General features: G+C 42.7%; 1 protein-coding gene across 1 annotated transcript in view; it reads left to right on the forward strand.

Moving 5' to 3' along the window:
* The window catches only part of chd4b (chromodomain helicase DNA binding protein 4b), a 42,640-nt gene extending 22,679 nt beyond the window's left edge, over positions 1 to 19,961 (forward strand). Inside the window, exons 21-40 of the mRNA XM_080750483.1 lie at positions 77 to 218; positions 659 to 908; positions 1,543 to 1,667; positions 2,002 to 2,094; positions 3,209 to 3,353; positions 3,703 to 3,875; positions 4,765 to 4,954; positions 7,075 to 7,161; positions 9,456 to 9,547; positions 9,923 to 10,056; positions 10,493 to 10,637; positions 10,853 to 11,009; positions 11,948 to 12,036; positions 12,404 to 12,674; positions 13,145 to 13,201; positions 13,760 to 13,933; positions 14,270 to 14,378; positions 15,836 to 15,968; positions 16,389 to 16,584; positions 18,369 to 19,961. Of these exons, the coding sequence (XP_080606609.1) occupies positions 77 to 218; positions 659 to 908; positions 1,543 to 1,667; positions 2,002 to 2,094; positions 3,209 to 3,353; positions 3,703 to 3,875; positions 4,765 to 4,954; positions 7,075 to 7,161; positions 9,456 to 9,547; positions 9,923 to 10,056; positions 10,493 to 10,637; positions 10,853 to 11,009; positions 11,948 to 12,036; positions 12,404 to 12,674; positions 13,145 to 13,201; positions 13,760 to 13,933; positions 14,270 to 14,378; positions 15,836 to 15,968; positions 16,389 to 16,584; positions 18,369 to 18,574 (2,968 nt within the window). The 3' untranslated portion in view covers positions 18,575 to 19,961. The remainder of the gene's footprint in view (positions 1 to 76; positions 219 to 658; positions 909 to 1,542; positions 1,668 to 2,001; positions 2,095 to 3,208; positions 3,354 to 3,702; positions 3,876 to 4,764; positions 4,955 to 7,074; positions 7,162 to 9,455; positions 9,548 to 9,922; positions 10,057 to 10,492; positions 10,638 to 10,852; positions 11,010 to 11,947; positions 12,037 to 12,403; positions 12,675 to 13,144; positions 13,202 to 13,759; positions 13,934 to 14,269; positions 14,379 to 15,835; positions 15,969 to 16,388; positions 16,585 to 18,368) is intronic.
* Positions 19,962 to 22,195: the final 2,234 nt, after the last annotated feature.

A 22,195-nucleotide genomic window follows, 5' to 3' on the forward strand; every position in this document is an offset into this window, starting at 1 on the left:
GGAGAGAAGGATGTCTTGTGTTTTTTTTTTCACTCACATTTGTTGACATTTTTCTCTTTTGATTGTTGTGACCCAGGAAATATTACAAGTTCATTTTGACCCGTAACTTTGAGGCCTTGAACACCCGCGGAGGAGGAAACCAGGTGTCTCTTCTTAACGTGGTGATGGACCTCAAAAAGTGTTGCAATCACCCCTACCTCTTTCCTGGAGCTGCACTGGTATGACCCCCACCCATCATCATAATAGCTAGAATATGTTATGGTCATTCTTTATTGTTAATGTGAGTAATTTGTCGATGGCCTGGTTACTATCACATCACCCTTAATCAAAGTAACTACTGCCTTCTTGCATATTATTCCTATACTGAGTTCTGTGTAAGAAATCTACACTAGTTCTGGGGAGTACATTTTGTTTCCTCTGCCTGAAATCTCATAAAATCTGAAGGGCATGTATTATAAAGTTTTATACTTATTAAAAAATATGTATTTATATACCTGATGATAATCTTTTGATAAATAAAAAATCTGGCTCTGTGTGCCAGGGACTTAATTGTGTTAAATTAAATGCTGAGACTTAAACTTGTTTACATTTGCTGAGCGTAGAATGTAAGTTTGTACTCGTGTTGAACCCCGTTCAAACTCTTGTTTCCCTTGTGCAGGAGGCACCAAAAATCCCCAACGGCATGTACGAGGGCAGTGCCCTGACCAAGGCGTCGGGGAAGCTGACGCTGCTTCAGAAGATGATGAGGAAGCTGAAGGATGGAGGACACAGGGTGCTGGTCTTCTCCCAGATGACCAAGATGTTGGACCTACTGGAGGACTTCCTGGAGAACGAGGGGTACAAGTACGAGAGGATTGACGGAGGAGTGACCGGAGCCATGAGGCAGGAGGCCATCGACCGCTTTAACGGTAAGACGAGACAGGATGGACGGAAGTAGTCAACATATTGTCCAATTCTTTTTTTCCTTTTTTTTAGCAAGTGATTATTTTATTTGTGGCGTTCCGTTTTTTACAGCCTGGCTCTGTAGGAGTCTAGTCGTCTATAAGACATTCATTCAGTTCATCAGGAGCACATTTCTTGTAGACACTGCCAGTCAGCCACAGAAGGACAGCGCAATCTCCTTCAAAATAAGAGTGGGTCCCTATGGACCTCCACTTTTTTAAATATTTCACTTAAATTTCATAATCGATCAAGGTGGCTCTTATCCGTCTACAACCTTGTACCTCACGGCCAACTGTGTACAACCACAGGTTGGGGCCATCTGAAGTCCAAGATCCACATTAAAGTCGAAGACCACCAATTTTCACACAACTCCTCTAAGTTATATTAATGACATAGTTCAATATTGAAAATGGGTGGTCTTCCCCTTTAAAGCCATGCCGTTCCCATGTGGTCCCTGAGTTCCACTTGATTAGATTTTTTTTGCAATGGGTGAAATCTCATCGATAACTTTGAAACATCATCTCCTGTTTGCCTCCTCTCTCGACTGTAATTTTAAGTAAAGCTTTCTCCCCCTGTGTCTCTCCCCTCCCCAACACACAGCCCCTGGTGCTCCTCAGTTCGCCTTTCTCCTCTCCACCAGAGCCGGTGGTCTGGGCATCAACCTGGCTACCGCTGACACTGTGGTCATCTATGACTCTGACTGGAACCCTCACAATGACATCCAGGTACACAGCCAGGCAGAATGACCGAGAAGAGCCAACACATTGCATCTAGGTGGAGGGACACATCCCAGCTTTAGATTGACACCAGACGAGATAAATGACAGATGCTTTCTCACTGAGGGTTAATAAATGAATGGGACTTAAACTGTAAAGAAATAATCATGTAACTGAGTGTAGCTTAGTGGTAGGGTATAGCAGTCATGCTAGTGTCGTTGTAACGTACACTGTTCATTTGAGAGAATCGTTTAGACTTGATATCACTGTCCAGTTATGTCCGAATGTGCACATGCCACTACCATCTGATAGACAACTCTCTCTGTTTCTCTCTCTCTCTCAGGCGTTCAGCAGGGCCCACCGTATCGGACAGAACAAGAAGGTGATGATCTATCGCTTTGTCACCAAGGCCTCTGTAGAGGAGAGGATCACCCAGGTGAGTGAAACTGACTGAAAGACTCATGGAATTAACTCAGAGCTCATTTGCGTCACGTTGTGAGAGATTTGGTGTAGAGGGGAAGAGAGAGAGGGCGAGATCATTTAGCGACCTACAACCGGGTCGCGACGTGGTCGGTAGTTTTCAGCGACCGGGTCGCAAAATCGAGCGACCGGGTCGCTAAATGGAGCGACCGGGTCGCTAAATCACCGACCGCGGCACTAAAGCGAGCGACCGGGTCGCTAAATGGAGCGACCGGGTCGCTAAATCACCGACCGCGGCACTAAAGCGAGCGACCGGGTCGCTAAATCGACCGACTGGGACGCTAATTCCATCGACCGGGACGCTAATTCCACCGACTGGGACGCTAATCCAGCGACCGGGTAGGTAAATCCACCGACCGGTGGTCGCTTCCACCGACCTACTAACCCTAACCCTAAACCTAACCTCAGTAACCTTACCTCAGTTAGGCTAACCTGCCACGCAACCTCCCGACCGTTACCTCAGTTAGGCTAACCTGCCACGCAACCTCCCGACCGGGTCGCTAAATCACCGACCGCGTCGCTAAATCACCGACCGCGTCGCTAAAGCGAGCGACCGGGTCGCTAAATCGACCGACTGGGGCGCAAAATCTTCCGACCGGGTCGCTAAATCTACCGACCTAAAACTGCAGGCAGGTCGGTAGATTTAGCGACCGGGTCGGTCGATTTAGCGGCGCGGTCGGTGATTTAGCGACCCGGTCGCTCGATTTAGCGACCCGGTCGCTGAAAACTACCGACCACGTCGCGACCCGGTTGTAGGTCGCTAAATGATCTCGCTCCTACTGGGGGAAGAAGGAGTGGACATATACAGCCCTGGGAGTCTCTGCTCAATGAAGTATATAGAGTTTAAATGGTTAATGTGTCTTGGAATTTGTCAGTATATGTGTTCCTTGATGGATCAAAATTCCGTCTTTGGGAAAACAAAGAATTAAATCAAAATTCAGACTTCATTAGATTTATTTTGGATCCTTTTTTGTTTGTTGTAAAATGGCCCAATGCTTAACTGTACTGTATAGACACACGTTACTGAAGGGTCATGTGTGGCACAAACGATCCCTCTCCTCCTGCCGCAGGTTGCTAAGAAGAAGATGATGCTGACCCACCTGGTGGTCAGACCTGGTCTGGGCTCTAAGACCGGCTCCATGTCCAAACAGGAGCTGGACGACATCCTCAAGTTCGGCACAGAGGAACTCTTCAAGGACGAGCTGGGACTACAGGGTGAGTCCACTTGTTATCAACTGCAAGGCTGTGTTCTTTTTCAGTCAGAGGGCCTCGTCAATGAAATGTTGGACAGAATCTGCCGTGTAGAAATTAAGTTTTATAGAAGTTAAAATAGAATAAAATGTATAAAATATAAAATGTGTGATGAATAAAAAACATTAACAGGATTAAATAATACAAATTTAAATTACGGAAAGGCCTCTCGATAAAAGTAACTTTTTAAGAAGGGATTTGTCTTTGTCTTCAGCCCCAGCTCAGAAGCAGTCAGCTGGTTCCTGCCTGAGGACCTCAGGCTGTGCGCTGGCTCTTAAGAGGTTAATAACTATTGTGTCTGTGTGTCTGTCAGGAGACAACAAGGAGGATGACAGCAGTGTGATCCACTATGATGACAAGGCCATCGACCGTCTTCTGGACAGAAACCAGACCGAAGCCACCGACGACACAGAGATCCAGAGCATGAACGAGTACCTCAGTTCCTTCAAAGTTGCACAATATGTGGTCAAGGACGAGGAGGAAGAGGTGTGTGTGTGTGTGCGGACTGTATATGCCATTAATATTTATTTATTTATCATTTATTTGTATATTTGTTTATGCATTTCATCCAATTTCATTGAAATGCATTTCATCTTAAAATATTTGCCTCAATGTTTGCTTAACAAAACTGGGTGTTTAATAAGTCATGGACGTTTGAATTTCGTTCATGAATCAAACCAAATATTCTCCAGGAACTATTTTTTGTTAGACTTCAAATCAATCCATGCTTTAAAGTGCATTAACATTGGCTCCCTTGGAGACCAAACAAACCGTGGTATGCTTCGTAGAATGGCCAGCAGTAAAGTATATGGTGAGGCATAGTCAATAAGCTAAACATTCCATTCCACCAGCATGGTCATTTAAGCAGACTCATCTCCATTCAAGAAGTTAAAAGTACATTTTTCTAAATGTACACCCAGGTTTTCTGAGTATGCGCTTCATTTCTAATGAGAAATTCTCCACATGTGTGACATAATCTTATCCAGGAGTAGGGATGGGACGATATGAAAATGTCATGTCATTATTATTGTGACCAAAAGAATTGCGATTTACGATATTATCGCGATAATCAAACTATACCCAACTTGCATTATCCTGGGGCGGAACATTTGCCAAAAAATAGCCAATCTACAAACTCGCAACGCAACTTTTTGGCAAAGAGATTTGGTAGAGAGTGATTTTTTTTACATCAAGTACATTATGTCCAGGTCCGTTAGAGGTTTTAAGTGGTACCAGATATGCAGCTCGGCCAATAAAAGGTGAATTGATCCCAGTGCATGACGGAGGATAATTTCACGATACATTTAGATCTCAACGATACGATTATCGTGTTTTTTTTATCACAATAAACGATTATGGTCCCATCCCTATCCAGGAGGAGGAGGTGCAGCGGGAGGTGATCAAGCAGGAGGAGAGCGTGGACCCAGACTACTGGGAGAAGCTTCTGCGGCATCACTACGAGCAGCAGCAAGAGGACCTCGCCCGCAACCTGGGCAAGGGCAAACGTACCCGCAAGCCTGTCAACTACAACGATGGCTCCCAGGAGGACCGAGGTATCAGACGGGGTAACAGAACACGCGCTCATCACCGACCTACACTTAACCTGTGCTCTTCTACACCAGTGGTTCTCAAAACCTGTTTAGTTTCAAGGACCCCCCATAACTCTGAGAGTGTACACATGTGCAGTCTCAGAGTTACAGACCGGGAAGGGCCCATTTGGAACCCCCTCCTCAAGGAACCCTGAGGGTCCTCTGGACCCATCTTTGAGAACCACTGCTCTACATCCCTGCTGATGGTCTGTGCTGGAATGGCGCTCGTGTGTGTGTGTGTGTGTGTGTGTGTGTGTGTGTGTGTGTGTGTGTGTGTGTGTGTGTGTGTGTGTGTGTGCGTGTGCGTGCGTGCGTGCGATGGGTTAATGAGTACCTGAGTACCTTCTTCTGTTATTAAATGTACAGCTGGTCAAGGCCATTTGTACTTTGGGTAAATAAAAATGCAGTGTAGTTATGCCTTTACTGATTGTTCACTTTATGAATCTTTCACACGGATGCATGTTACAATGCTCTGTACACTTGAGTTGAGTGCTTGAATTGCTTCATCATAATTTATCCTTATATCTGGTTAGGCGTGACAATGGTAAATATTGCGCTTGTAGATAAATTGTCTAAGATGGTACTTCTGGAGTGGCACAATCCCTTAATGTAAAATCTTAACTTAATAGTGCAGTGCCCGTTATTTTTGGTCAACGGCTGTCATTTGCGGATGACGATGTTGGTCGTCAGTCAGTATGAACATATGGCTTAACCTATGTTCATCTGAACGTTTCATTAATGCAGCAGTTGTCAAAATAGTTCATAATTTATTTATGGCATGTGAGAATTTGCGGTGGATAGGTCTCCACCGTAGACTCTGATACGGGCTTTAGACCACTGTCTCTTTGGGAGGTTGGTGCCAGGAACCTGTTGGTCGGGGTCTGACATCAGATGTTTGTTTGGGAGCTCTTTGGACTCCCATTCCTGATCCCAAACTGATTGGGTGGTGATGTCAGCTGGTGTTTTTTTCTTTTTTTTTTTTTTCCAAATTGGTCGTCTGGATGGGAGACGAGCATTATGTGAGATCATGCACCTTGGTTATAGTGATGAAAGCCTTAATGGTACTGGTTGAAATGTTCATGTTGGCATTGTACTGTAAAGGCCACGCCTCTGTAAAGTGAGGGAAGTCCAATATCAGCAGGGTTCTCCTTTATTGTTGGCCGTTACTTTACCTTCCCTTTATGTTCCCTGTAGTGACTCTAGAGGATGAGAGTTCTGTGACTCCTCCTAGGTTCTGTTGTGTAGCAACAGCACCCCCTTCTGTCTGGAAGTGAGGTTGATTGCTGAGGCATGGAGCTGCATTGTCATATTATGTTTTACCAATACACAAGATGGGACTCAGGTGCTTTGTTGGCCATGTATGCTTGCATGTATGTATGTATGTATGTTTACACAAAGGCAAGTAGTACTGTTATGATATAACTGTCATTCTGTTTGTCTGTCTGTCTGTCTACGTTTTGTCTAGAGACCGACCGATATTTGCATTTTTTTGTTATGACATTGGTGTCGGCAGTTATGCAGCTGATCTGTTTGGATTTTAAGTATAATAAATAACAAAAGTATAATTAACAAGCCTGAGCTGCCGGGCAGGCTGCTAAGGTAGTAGTTTAAAAAAGTTCACACGTGAAAAAGTTCATGTGTGTATTTTATATTTGTGTAATAATTTTTTTATTTATCAATAATGCATTTTTGCTTATTTTGATTAATTTGTCAAGTTAAATGGTCTCAAATATAGAAACTTGAAATGTTCTAAATGATCAGATCCTTCACAACAGCTCACAACAAGTGTTGTGAGCTGTTAGATCTCTACTTTTCAGTCTAGTTGCACCTATAATGATTTGACCAAAATAGGGATGCTACTGTAATTTGAAAGTTTAATAAAATATACATTTTCAATTTGGTTAGAAAACGTTGAACTTTTGACCAAAGATCAGTACTCGGTGGGCTAGGACTAGGAGCCTTCAAAATTGGGATCGGCATTTGACCAAAACATCTAGCATCGGTCGGGCTCTAGTTTTGTCCTGAACCAGCACATTTCTGTCACTGTCTCTTGTATTGTTTTACTCAATCATCTCTCTATCGTCACCTCTCGTTAGATTGGCAAGAGGATCAGTCAGACAACCAGTCAGATTACTCTGTGGCTTCGGAGGAGGGAGATGAGGACTTTGATGAGCGGGCTGAAGGTAAGAGACTTCAGGTGTGTGTGTGTGTGTGTGTGTGTGTGTGTGTGTGTGTGTGTGTGTGTGTGTGTGTGTGTGTGTGTGTGTGTGTGTGTGTGTGTGTGTGTGTGTGTGCGTGTGTGCGTGTGTGTGCGTGTGCGCGTGTGTGAAAAATTGCTATTCTAAACCTTTGCTGCCTTATAGTAATAACGTGTGTGTGTGTGTGCTCAGCAGTGTGCCTGCAAAACAGGTTTTGTAACAAAACTAATGTTGAACAATGTGATCTCAACAGAAGCCTGCATGAGTGTGTTTGCTGACACACAGTGTGTATGGTCTGTCTAGATGGAATTGCTACTGTAGAAGTTGCTCTTTAATGCTGATTTGAGATGACTCCTTAGGAGCTGAACAGCGCTGATGGGAAAATCTCATGATTGTGGTTCTGATCAATGCAATGGGGAATCAGGGAATGCATCTACGTGCGTGAATGCAGATTGTTCATAATGGTCACTTATGCACTGACTTTTGCATAATGCATATCCAAAACCATGTACAGCTGCACAGTTTAGTAATTTAGGCAAACATTTTAAGATTATGCAAAAAAGAGTACGCTTTAAATAGCAATGCAAAGTAGTGCAAACGGATACCCATTGTTGAGACGGGGATTACCAGATACATTTAAAGTCAACAGCATTTCTTTATTGTATGGGCTCTGATTGCTATCTACTGACATGGTTTACACTACTTCTACAGACTTATCAAATTCAGATTCAGATGACAGCTATGATATCCTCACCGACATCAACAGCAACTTGGGAAAGACCGAGTGTACCTGCACCCTCTGCACAATCAGAGTAGCAAAGAGAAAGGCAAAGAAAGAGAAGAAAAAGGCAAAGAGACAGAAGAGAAAGGCAAAGAAAGCAATGAAACAGATGAAAATTGGAGAAAAGATGTTAAAGGGTCTTCGTTGTTGAAACCCTTGTGTAGTAGTGTAGTACTAGCCTGACCACTGTTTATGTTCTGTTTTTGACTTTGTATTTGTAATATCAATTGAAAAACTGTGATTCTCAACTCTGCTCTGTTTGGGTACCCCCAGAGAACTGCTATTTTAAGTCTAGTCTCACGTAGCTAGGCGGCCGTAGATCTCGGTCTACTTAAGGTCTGGGGAAATAAATTCGATCCGGGGGCTTCAGCAGAGGAGAAAAACTGTGCTAACAAACGTACGCATACTGCTTTGAAACTGTGCCATCCCAATATGGAGGACCACCGTAAACTCTTTGCATTGGTTCTGCACAGCAGTTTGTTTTTAAACCTCAGAATTGTTTCCACCCAGTTCTAGCCCCTCCATTGAATTTAGATGTCATGAGACGGTATCGCTAGGCAAAGACCTCTGACCGCCTGGCTATGTGAGACTATATTTTTTATTCTAGCCATCTAATCAGGGTATTACTTCAGACCTGGAACACCAGGGCAGTGATATAATGTACTACCTGGTATAATCGTGAACTAGCAGTGCTGCGGTTCCCCACAGCCAGAGTTGTGAAACGGCTGCTGCAAGGGTCATAACAGAAAGCGATGAGACTAACTCAGGGACCTTTTTGTTAACATGTTCAGAACAGCTTGTATTGCCATATCCTCCTCCTAGACAGGTTACAGGTTACAAGAGGAAGGCAAAAATGTAAATGAGAGATGAGAGGAAAATGTTGAAGTTCTTGTTCAAGTGAACTTTTATTATTGTACTTTTGCAGAGGCTTTGCACTTAAATTTTCTGTACTGATAATAATTCATTGTTTGCACTAAAGTTAGCCAATTCATTTTTTGCACTGAAGTTACCTCGGTTTAAAAATGTGGCTGGTCATTTGGATATGCCTTTGTCATTTCGTAAAGCAATTTGATTTCCAGATTTTATTTACTTTTTCTATTGGCCTGTCATTTACTAATTGCAATAAATCGATTAAGTTCACAAAACCACGCTTTCGGTGTAAATTGTCCTGAAAGTGTTGTGCGTCAACAACGGAAGCATTTAGTTTGTGTGCACAGTGAGGAGACGACTTCAGCAGGAGTGTGACCTGATGAGCAGTTGTAAGTCTAGGCATGATTGTGCATGGAGGTGGCGGCGGTGGTGGTGGTGGTGATGATTGGAGTATGTTCTGAATCCCTGATGGGCTGAGCTATGTGTGTGTGTGTGTGTGTGTGTGTGTGTGTGTGTGTGTGTGTGCGTGCGTGTATGTGCATGTATGTGCATGTGTTGGCACCTGGTTCTCTAATAGTGGAGGTGTGAATCTCAGATGTGGCTAACCATGGATTTCTCTTTCTGCTAGCCAACGCCCGCAGGCCCAACCGCAAGGGGCTAAGGAACGACCGGGACAAACCTCTGCCTCCTCTGTTGGCCAGAGTTGGTGGGAACATCGAGGTGAGTCTCCCACCTTCTGCGGTTCATTTCATTATACAGACATGGCTGTAAATTGAAAGGTTGCATCCAACGTTGTATTCCTATTTTTAACTGTAGTTATTTTACTTCTTCCTGTACTATTTGATGTGGATAATTTTACTGCTCAACCCCTCATTATTAATTTATTATAATGTTTTACATGGTTTTGTACTAGTCTTTCTACTTTAAACCAAATTATCTCTAAATGTAATGGTGGGATTGCCCTAAAACTTCAAAGCGGTCTTCCATATAGTATAACAATAATAGGACATATTTGAATATTTATTTTATTTTATTATATCAATACATTTCTCCTCAGGGAGTAATAACGTTTTATCTTGTTTTATTTCCTGTCAGGTGCTGGGCTTCAACGCACGTCAGAGGAAGGCCTTCCTGAATGCTGTGATGCGTTATGGGATGCCCCCCCAGGATGCCTTCACCACCCAGTGGCTGGTCAGAGACCTGCGAGGGAAGTCTGAGAAAGAATTCAAGTACGTGTCTAGAGATGCTGCCACTCTTTTCTTATCCTTATGATTTTGTCCGTTGTCATCATGAGTAAAGAATTTGCCTCTAGATGAAGCTTCTGTATAGCAGCCCGATGACACATTTCTTTATTCTCTGATAGTTGCTGGAGCAATATGTTCCCAAGTACCTGTTGTCAGCTTTCCCAGCTAGTCGTAATTTCTTTACCTACAGTCCAATACTGGCTCACTTGTTTTGATCCAAATCGGTGACTCACTCACTCTCCTATAAAACAAAATTGGCACCATGTCAATTTTGTTAACTATTTCATAATCAATAGCATGCCTATATTCCTATTCTTGGCAACTTGATTCTGTCCTCAGTTCTGGCCAACTGGTGACGGACAGGTAAACGGTGATGGCTGATACAGAGGTGTGATATTCTTCCTTCTCCGTCTCATCTCAGGGCCTACGTGTCGCTGTTCATGCGTCACCTCTGTGAGCCGGGGGCGGACGGGGCGGAGACGTTCGCAGACGGAGTCCCCAGGGAAGGGTTGTCAAGGCAACATGTGCTCACCCGCATTGGCGTGATGTCACTCATCCGGAAGAAGGTACTTTGGCAGAGACAGAATATGCCATGTTTCAGTATGCAAATGTGTTATTGGATATTTTTTGGTAAATGGAGCAGCGGGAACCACGCAAGGCACCAACCTGCTCATCGGTAGCAGTTAGGGGATACGCGTCTCCCCCAAGGACACGAGAGTGAGACAAAACATTTATTATTGAAAAACTGAAATGAAGCTATAGTATATTATGTGCGTTACAGGTGCAGGAGTTTGAGCATGTTAATGGACAGTGGTCCATGCCCTGGATGGCTGAACTGGAGGAGAACAAGAGAGCAGCTGCTCTGGCTGCAGGTGAAGACCCCAAAACCCCCTCTTCTGGAACCCCAGCAGATACACAGCCCAACACACCTGCCCCAGGTACACACATTTGAATACTTTTATTTGGATCTACAACAACAATTAACATGCCAGATCCAAACATTTATGAAGAGGGTTTCAAATGATGGCAAAACTAGACGCAGTATGCAGTATGTTTAACATACAGAATAATAATGTGGAATGCAATGATTATACTCTATCTAAGAAAATGTCCACTCAAGGATAGACAAAGCATCGCCTCTTCCAGATTGAGAGACTGCCAATCGCTGCAGAGACTGAGCAGTATTTGGCCAGTCTTTTTGCAGCAATCTTCTGCAGTCCTCCGAGTTGCAGTCCACGGAGCACAAGTCTGTGGACATGCCCCAGACTTCCAAACACCAGCACAATGAATTGGCAATCATAACCAAGTGACTTGATGCGCTCTACCAAGGGCTGATATTTCATGAGTTTGGATATAAAGCAAGTGTCCATATACAGATCGAAAGAACAGCCTATTTCAAAGATGACAACTGATTTACTTGTTTCGTGAATGAAAATAATATCTGGAGCATTTGGAATATTACAAAACATATTGTCATCGGTAGAATTGTGTTCAAACCAGTCCAAATTAACAGTGCTGTGCAAATACATGTTAGATGTTATGTCCTGTACCTCTCTGATGTCACTAGAGATTAGATCCACCAGCCGATCATGTCTGGCAATGTACAGTCCTCTGTAAAAGCTACAGCCGTTGAGGATATGAGCCACTGTCTCTTTATTACTTGGGGTTGGATGTGGATGGAGGATACAGTGTGGTTCATGTTGGGATGGGTACCAACATGAACCACACACACACACACACACACACACACACACACACACACAGAGAGATAGTATATACGCACTCATAATGCCAAGAAATGCATAATTTCATCTCTCTTCATCACACATATTTCTTTATTATTTAATACATTTTCTGTGTGTTTGTGCGTTTACAGAAGATCTGTCTAAATCTGAGGACAAAGACATGGACGTGAAGGAGGAGGGAGAGGAGAGTAAAGGATCTGCCAAGTCAGATGATCCAGAGGTAAACAAACATCTCTTGTTTATTCCTGGTATACTCTTAGGATTCATCTATGCTATGTTGTACAACTGTCTTGTTTTTATACTCTAACTGAAAAAGAGCGATGCTTTGACGGTTGTATTATGTTTTATCATCATGAGTGATAAAGCCACCCCGTCCACGTCCCCTATGCTGTCTCTTTTCGTTTTTCTGCTACTTTCCTCCCGGCTCCACTGCCGACGTCAACGCCGGACGCCAATTTCGCCCGGGTCGCTCCTGGTGGAGCCCTAGCCTTACATTAGAGACTTGTTTAAATGTCTTAATCATTCCCACTATAGCTGACTTCCTCATTCCTAGTCTCCCATTATAAACGCTGTTGCCTCTCATTCAGATCATCGAAATCCCAGACGAGACAGAGAAATCCCCGGTTCCAGAGAAGAAAGAAGTGGAGGGAGCAGAGTCCTCACCAAAGAGCAAAGAGGAGAAAGACAAGGAGGTGGGAGATGCTGACGCTGACATGAAGGAGGAATCTGAAGATGGTACCAAGGACAAAGATGACAAGGAGAGGTCGTCATCGGAGGCCTCTGAGAAGGACACTCCCACCGAGGTCAAAGGGGAAGGGTCGGAGGTCAAGGCAGACTCAGATGAGGCAAAGCCTAAAGGTGAGATAAATTAAGATGAGACTTTATTAATCCTGGAGGGACAATTGGTTCTAACATTAACAATGAATAGAATAGTACAATTCCTAGTATAGTTAACAGACTAACGGCAACAATGAGTAGACTATAGTAAAGACCTAGTATAGTAACGGACAATTTAAATAAAATAAATAAATAAAACCTGATGATCAGCAAAAAGGCTGGAACTATCAGTTGATTAATCTTGATTCGGTTGATTCATCTTGATTAATTAAGTTAACCCAGGAGTGAATTGCTTTACATTTTATAACATGGAACAAAGACAAGACATTCACACTTTGGTAAAGTTGTAAATAAGCATATTAGTAATGTTTACATGTTAAAAGGTTCTCTTGTCAGTATAGTCTTGGAAGTGTGTATGTATACATTCCTGTACAGTTATTGCACGTGGCAAGTGCAATGATTCTGATGAACTGTTTATCTCATCATCTCAGCGGAAGAGAGCAAAGACGACAAGATGGACACCAGTTCCCCTGCAGAAGAGAAGAAAGGTGAGACACTGGTGAACATGGTTGGCTCTCCAGAAACACACTGGATGGACACGTGTTGGATGGATGTTGAAACGCAGATGCCCATTGAAACACGAAAGGAAAAAGTGGAAAGAGAGAGTCCTCTACATTTGATGAGATAACTTTGTAACCATTTGTAGTCCATTGCCTTGCTCTCTAATGAATCAGAACTATCACATCTGTCACTTGCCAAAAAAGGAACTTTTAATGATACGATTACTGGAAAATGACTTATATGTCTACGATGATGGGCTGTTGCTCCAGTTTTGATTTCACTGCATATAGTCAGGGATAATTCAGTGCGACAACGGACCCCACTTTTCTCTGAATCTCGAGCTAGGTTTGTACAGGGTGCTCGTATAAAATACCATGTGAGATAAAGTTTCCCTATTTGGTATTGGGTCCTTACTACATTCTCTTCATAGGAAGGACATTTTCACTACATCATGGCTCTACAACGCTCTTCTAAACATCACATCCCGTGTACCTGGTGAATGAAACCCACTTTGCTTTCTCTCTCTCCTTTACGGGTCTTCTCAGAGCAAAAAGAGGAGAAAGAGGGGGTGAAAAGTGAGGAGTCGGGCAAGCTGCAGAACGGAGAGAACACTAAAGAAGGAGCTACGGCAGCTTCGCTGTTAAACATCAGTGAGGAGAAGAAGAAAGCCGCCTCCAAGCAGAGGTTTATGTTTAACATCGCTGATGGAGGATTCACAGGTAACACCAACACCACACACTGTTCTGTAAAGATGGAATACCATACAGTGTTCTTTCTTTCTTCTTTTCTTTCTCTCCATATTGAAATTGCAATATAAACATGGACTTCTGAGTGGAGCACTAATACCTAGGTTTACATTTTTCTTTTTACTTGATCACAAATGTACTTTTCCTCCGCTCTGACATATAACTTAGTTTGTAGCATAGGTTTCTCTTCTGTTTCTCCAAATAATACTGGGATTAAATGTAGAAACTGTTTTGTTTTGGTTGTTAGCTCTATTCCTGCGTTATCACATATTCTGTGACACTCTGTGACCTTTATGACCTCTTTCCCAGAGCTCCATTCTCTGTGGCAGAACGAAGAGCGGGCAGCCACAGTAACTAAGAAGACTTTTGAAATCTGGCACCGTAGACATGACTACTGGCTTCTAGCTGGCATCATACAGTATCCTTTTAAAAACAGTGTACACAGCTACAGTATATGACCCTTTTGGCTTCTTTGTAGGGGAATTCACTTGTTTGTTGAACACGTACTGTAAAAATCGGTTCAGATAACTATTAGGCACCAGTATTCTGCAGTCAGTAATCAGGCACACGTAGAGTCAAATAACTAATATATCAGATTGCAAAGGGTTAGATGTAAACATGCAAACAACATGCATGCATAGATCATCACTCTCTCTTCGTCATCCTCGGACAAGGGAAGTGTATAATATAATACTGTAATAGACTGCTTTCTAGTTTACAAACATTACTGGGTGCATGTGCATTCAGGCAGCACAACCACTTTGACTGAAATGCTCACAGCGGAGACTAATTAGCTGTGTGTGATTAGAGTCCGCTAGAGCAGCGAGCTGCAGTGCATGATCACATGACCTTAAGTACATCAAGAAGGATTGCCTTCCATATATCGTTGCTGTCGGGCAGAAACCTTATCTACATATATTAACCTTTTGTCTGAATTAATGCCCTACTTAATCATACTACAGCATCACAAAAAGCATCAAGCTCCAAACGTGGCGCGAGACGAAGTGTTTTGAGCTAGTATGGTCGATACTAAGCAGGCATTGACACTAAGGCTTGCCCACCTGCCCCCGGCAGGTAAATAAAACGTCAGGGCAGGTGAAGTTGGCTTTCAGGTTGCCCGACAGGGCAAGTGCTCATTTGAGAGGGGACACAACCGTCTATAAACACAACACGAGATATCTGTCTAAACACCTGAACGTGGCCAGTGCTCTGTGTCTTCTGGTCTGTGGAATGTAAAATAAGACTCTTATTTTACATTATTTACCTATAATGTGCTGTTTTTACTGTTACATTTAAAAATATAAAATAACAAGTGTGAAACCATAGACATATTCAATCATAGCTAAAGTATTTGGTATTCGGATTTGGAGGTATTGAGGTATGACATTTTATCGCACAGCCCCAGAAAGTGAAGAAATAAGTGTTAAATTGAGCGGTAATTAAAATCGTACCTATTATTTTATAATGGACCGGACGATTTACTTTTCGGGCAAGTGGGAATTACCTTCGGGCAAGTAGAACATAACCTGTACTTGCCCGATGGGCAAGTGCCTCTGAGACCTTAGTGTCAATCTCTGCTGCTATAGTATAGTATTTGTGATCTGCTTCTTTTGATGTTATTGAATTAGAATCATGAACAGTAACTGTTTTGGACATATGAGGTTTCCACCAGACAGACGATATGCTGTGAAGACTGCTGCTTTCTGCCCCCTAGCTGTGCAGAAATCCGTCTATATGTTCTTTTCAGACATTTTAGGGCTTTTCAGTGCAGTGAGACAGGAAATGGGTCGAGAGATAAGAGATTGACTGGATATGAATCACTCTTAAGAAAGACGCGCAGATGATGTTATGACCCTTGACCACATTGTCCCTCAGACACGGTTATGCTCGCTGGCAGGATGTGCAGAATGACGTGAAGTATGCCATCCTCAACGAGCCCTTCAAAGGAGAGATGAGTCGAGGGAACTTCCTGGAAATAAAGAATAAGTTCCTGGCTCGCAGGTTCAAGGTGCGTGGACCTGCTGATGTCACAGCACACGCACACACATGCACGTACGCACACACAGACAGACACAGGGATACGACACTACACACTTTTAGCAACGCACTTGATCCAAATGTCCAAAGTCCCTAAAATACATAAGTAGATAAATAAATTAAATAAAATAGCTACTGTAGATAAATTAATGAATTAATAAATGAATCAATCTATGGTCTAGGATTATAATTTTTGTTCTACAATATTGCTTTAAGAAATTATTTTCTTTAAAAATACATTCAGAAGAGGATTTTGTTTTGCTAGGATAGCTCTTGTTACAGTATTATTTCTCTCTCAGTGTCAACATATTCATACTAATCCTCACATTTCTCCCTGCGTTATTAACATTTCCTACCATCACCCCTCCTATCTTCTTGTCTGCTGTGTTAGTTATTGGAGCAGGCCTTGGTGATAGAGGAGCAGCTGCGCAGGGCGGCCTATCTCAACATGTCCGAGGACCCCGCTCACCCCTCCATGGCTCTCAACACGCGCTTCAGTGAGGTGGAGTGTCTGGCCGAGTCCCACCAACACCTCAGCAAAGAGTCCATGTCTGGGAACAAGCCTGCCAATGCAGTGCTGCATAAAGGTTAGTAGATAAGAGTGACATTGTGACCACCAGGCACAAGAATCAAGGGTTCGTTGTGGAACTGTGCATTTTACAGGATGATCGGAGAATCTGTGATTCCGATTTAGAATCTTCAAGTGCTTATCTGTCATTTACCTCAAAACTCAAATTGGTTTGTAAATATGAGAATAATGCATACGTATCAAGTCAGGTTTAGTCCTCTGTTAATCAACATCGTTGTTAAATCAAATCAGCTGATCGTGTAAAGTCCATTTTTCATACGATCGTGCTGTAATGGTACAAGAACACTCCCTTCGACATTTTTGGTTTATTAAATTCAATTTCAATTAAATTGACCACAACATCGAGTTCAAACAATACTTGTTTTAATGTGAAAGTGCCGCGCTACGTATCTATATTGAGGAAGTTAGGCGTTAAAATGACAATTATGGAATACGTGTTTTTAACAACGTCTAAAGGCTCATTTATGCTCGACATTGAAAACGGATATGATACAGACGGAGCCTTCTAGCTGTATTCTGCATTCATTTCATCCATATTTGTGCACGTTTTCTGAAAGCTTATGAATATGGAAGAAATGGAGCAGTACAACCGTTAAGCTTTAGGGGCAGTATAGCTCCCATGATCCTTAAACTAGAGCTATTGTGGTGTCTAGACGTCCCTACAAATTCTGTAGACACAACAAAACCTTTAAAAGAAATTATATTGAGCCTTAAAAGTGTATTTGTGCATAGGAGATGTAGCGCGTGCCAGAGCGGTGAAAGTAGACAAGTGACGGATTATGGACATATGTTTGGGTGAGTGAAATTTGACGTATGATTTTCTTTATAGACCTCTCTGACTTTTGTAGGGACAAATCTAAAAGGGGCAACAATGTATTCCTCCCTCAGCCAGACACTCATGCACAGGGTAGCTTGCTCCCCTGCAAACAAAGCGAGTTCAACTGAAACTACTGATTATTTTCTTAGCAATTATTCTATTGATTTCTTTTTTATGAAATCATTGAGAAGTGCATTTTTGGGGTATTTTCTTTTTATTTATTTTGTATATGTGAATGAATCAACATGAGAAGAAAAATCAAATTTATCTTTTGTATTTATAGACCAAATCAATTAGACTTATTAACCAATTAAGCTCTATTTTATACTTTGGTCATACAACAGTGTTTCCATCCAAGCTATGCCTGATGAAGACTTCATCAGCCCTGGCTTGGAGAAGGCCACTTTTACTGTATGTCATATCTTGACATGGATATGTCAAGATATGTGTGGATGTGACATAATAATAAAGCCAGTTATATACATACAGTGTATACTGTATATACACACACTAGATATACATTTTATTTTTTAAAGAAGAGTGCATGAGTCTTTTCTTCGGTAATGGATAATTTTCCAAGAGATCAATGCTGAACTTGTGGCTTTCATAGCCCAAAGCAGCAGTCCTTTGGCATCTCTCATCTGAAAGTAGGAGCATATGTTGAGGAGTAATGGAGTCCTGCACACTGCTATAACTTGTTAACAGTGTTAATTTTGTCAACTGAAATTTTGTTTGACTAAAACTAAAACATTTCAGATGACTAAAATCTTTCTCCCCATATTGACCATGACTAAATCTACACCAAAATTGGCTGACACTCTTCAACATATGTTCTACTTTCTTTCTAATACACCCATTTTCTTTTTCCAGGTACGCAAACGTTTCGTATTGAACTAAAGCAGAAACAAAACCTTCAACAAATGCTATTAAAAAGCTGAACTATCGCGGCCCTCCTGTTTCCTCAGTGCTCAAACAACTGGAAGAGCTGCTCAGCGACATGAAGGCCGACGTCACGCGCCTCCCGGCCACCATCGCCAGGATCCCCCCCGTCGCCGTGCGTCTGCAGATGTCCGAGAGGAACATCCTGAGCCGGTTGGCCAGCCGGGGGCCCGAGGTCACTGGCCAGAACCAGTCACAGGCCTCGCAGCAGCAGATGCAGGTGCAGCGTTGACCAATCCCGCTTGGGCGTATCACGGCTAACCACCCTTCCTATTGGCTATAGAAGCCCTCACTTCACTGCCACGTAGCAGGCCCCTCCCCTCATCCTCACACACCTCCCCCACCCTGCTACAGAACAGTGAGATCAGACTACCTCCCTACTTACACACCGCGCACACATACACACACACACACACACAGCACACACACGCACACATACCTCCACTCATCTACGGACTCAGCAGAGAAACAACCTATGTTGTGGGGCTTTTATTTTGAAGAGACTGGAAACCATAGAGCTAGAATAGAATAGGAGTGAACGATGGGACTTCACTTCTATGTACTCTACATCTATGGCCTACTAGATAAGATGAACAGATCTATCTTCCTCCTCTCACGTTTAACGTTCTCTTAACCTGAGCACTGTCTTTGTGACGGGACCGCAGGCAGCTCCACTGGCCTGTTGCGTCCTCTACAGCAGGGTCAAATGTGTCTATGTAACTATATTGTATCATAGAGTCGCTAGACAAGACGGATAGCAGCATCCACATGTTTGGAGCGTATCAGCGCTTTTTCCTGTTTGTTTCTTTTCTTTTGTTTGAATGACGAAACATGGATTCAAGGCACTCTTATCGTTTCACATCATAGGAAATCATTGTGTTGAATCTTAAACCTTTTATTTTTTTCGTCCATCATTCGTCTCTGTTGTCCTCACCTGCGTCCTTGTGTGTATGCGTGCACATGCGTGTGGTTAGTTGTGGTTATGTGTGTGTGTGCGTGCGTGCGTGCGTGTGTGTGTGTTTGCTTGTGTGAGTGCGCTTGTGTACAGTATTTGTGAACCAGGGCACACTGACGTGCATCTCTACTGCAGAATTCTCCCGAAGCGGAGCTGTGACTTTATATTTGCCAGAGAGAGAGAGAGAGAGAGAGAGAGAGAGAGACACTGTCAATCACAACAGTTATGGATGAGTGACTAGTCAACTCCTCTCTGCTTCCCTCAACCCCAGCCCACCACTACCTGTCTGTTCAGGTGACCTAACCTAATGATTGGATATCCCGCCCACCCCCTCCCCCCTCCAACCAGCACCTTGACATTCCTAAATTGGTTTTCTGGACGAACGTGGCGTGAACGCGCCGTTCCTCGGGGAGACCTCCTCCCCTCTTACCTCCTCCCCTCTTCCTTTTTACTTTCATGCAAGTAAAGGACAGAACATGAACTCCACAAGTTTTAGGTACCCGGGACGGCACTGAGAATGATGGCAATCTTAAGTTAATTTAATTTCTTACAGTCTAATGTCTCGTTGTTTTACATTATTTTTGGATATTATTATTATTATTATAAAGGTTGCAACCTTGTTGTTTTTATCGTTCCTGTTTGTTTCTAAAGGACTACAATTAAAAAAAAGGGTAACAGTTTGTCAAGCTGTGGTGTCTGTCCGCTTATTTGCGAGAGAGGAAATTATAAGTCAGAGCTAGAGATGAGATTTAAGATGTGCAGGGGAGTCATTCATTTTGGTAGGAATGTCAATTGGTTAAAAATGGACCGTCGAAGTAGAAAGGTCTCATATTCGGTCCCTGCTGCAGCTATAGAATGTGTTCTTTCAAAGTGCTGTTGAGCAAGGCATTGAATCCTTCCTGTTAACTTTCAGATATTAATGAACTAAAACTATGGTTGCCTAAATGCAAGCATAAAAAATTCTAATGAATTTGGTCCAGGATGTTCTTACATGGACTGATAACAGTTGGTTATTCAAACATGATGCATTACAGCCAATACCTAGAACATTGGGTGTGAAGAGTCACTTTGCATATGAGTCTCAAAGGTAAGATAGAATTTACATTAAAAACAAATGGACATGAAAGGAGGGACTGGATAGTGGGTAGTGAAGCGTATAGGGAGAAGATGAGCAAGGAAAGGAGGCAACAAGAACTGGTTTAGACTGACCTGAAGATAGCCATAAAGGCTGAAGAGTTTTGGAGAAGGCATGTGAGAGGAAGAGCTCGCAAAAGCAAGGGTAGACTGTACAGGAACAGGCTTATTTTCTCCCAGCGACAGACGGGTAATTAAGAAAATTGTTGTAAATTACAGGGCGGGGGAATAGGCTGGGCTGGATAATAAGGCCTGATATCTTATCGTGACATAGAAAAGGAGAAAAAGACGGGTAATGGACAAGGAAGACTTAAGGGCATCACCGAAATAAATGTTTGGAACAAGTGATATATTTGTCATAAAAAGTTAGCTGGATTGACCATGTGGTGTATGCACGCAGTTTACCTCCTGTGAGTCTTATAGCCTACGGTCCTGGCTAGTAAATAGAGATAAATATAGATCTCATCGCAGAAGGCACCAAAGAAGAAGTGAGTGGATTCAAGCTGTATTTCATCCCAGCAGGAGAGAGCCAACCCTACTACTGAGAGCAAATGTCTTGTCGGTAAGTTTTGTGTGTACCATTTTGCCCCTTTTGGACTGTCCTTGGTTGTTTTTAAATAATGAAAGTGATCTGTCCGCTGACCTTATACTACTTTACTGGCACAGTCTAGTAGTACTAGTAGGTAGATAGATCGACTACTAGAGGCCCAGTCAGTGCTTACGCAAGTGTCTCAACACTGAAAGGGGACGTTGTGAGCTTGTATATCTGCTATTTATTCCACAACAAAAAATGTCTATAATTACGAGCCCAAAATAGGTATGTACAGCATGTATGTACCTTTGTAGCTTGTACAGTAGCCTATGTGTGTGTACCATGTCATCCATATCCATTCCATTATTCTACTGTGAAATAAAGCAAAAGGTAATTAAAACAACATCTTCAGCAAGGAATGGACAATTTTGCATGCTGGGTCTGGTCTGGTGTCAAAGTGTCTTAACTTCTTGCACAGTTTACAGTTTAGGCATTTATCAGACGCTCTTAATCCAGAGTCAATAAGCTGGGTAATACATCAATACAATAAGCAAGGTAAATACATCAACATCAATAGCACAGCTATTGATGTTCATAAGAGTCAACTGGGTAGACAGCTCCAGGTGGGGGGGGTGTGTGTGTGTGTGTGTGGAAGGTGTAGAGAGCGAGTGAGAGTGTGTGTGTGTGAGAGAGAGAGGAAGAGAGAGAGATGTGCGCAACGTGAGTATGTTGTTTAGCGCAACACTGCAATAGCTTGTGTTGCATGGAGCTCAACACCTGCAGTGCTCTCTTTGTGTGTGTGTGTGTGTGTGTGTGTGTGTGTGTGTGTGTGTGTGTGTGTGTGTGTGTGTGTGTGTGTGTGTGTGTGTGTGTGTGTGTGTGTGTGTGTGTGTGTGTGTGTGTGTGTGTGTGTGTGTGTGTGTGTGTGTGTGTGTGTGTGTGTGTGTGTGTGTGTGTGTGTGTGTTCACCTTTCTCTATGCAGTTCAACTGGGTTATTTACTGAATTGTATCTGTTTGTATTACAACTAGTAAAAGTAAATGTGTTTGGCCTGTACAAACATGTATTATGTTTATGCTTTTAGAACTCTTGTGATGGGAATAGGATTTGCAAGTCAAATAGACTAGGCAACATGACATGAGTTTACAGTGTAACTAAAAGTTCAATTCAATTCCAAGGAGCTTTATTGGCATGAGAAAACATTAAGAAATGTATACAATTGAAGGGAATACA

Source organism: Nannobrachium achirus, assembly GCF_963921795.1.
Source record: "Nannobrachium achirus genome assembly, chromosome: 2".
Taxonomy (NCBI): Eukaryota; Metazoa; Chordata; class Actinopteri; order Myctophiformes; family Myctophidae; genus Nannobrachium; species Nannobrachium achirus.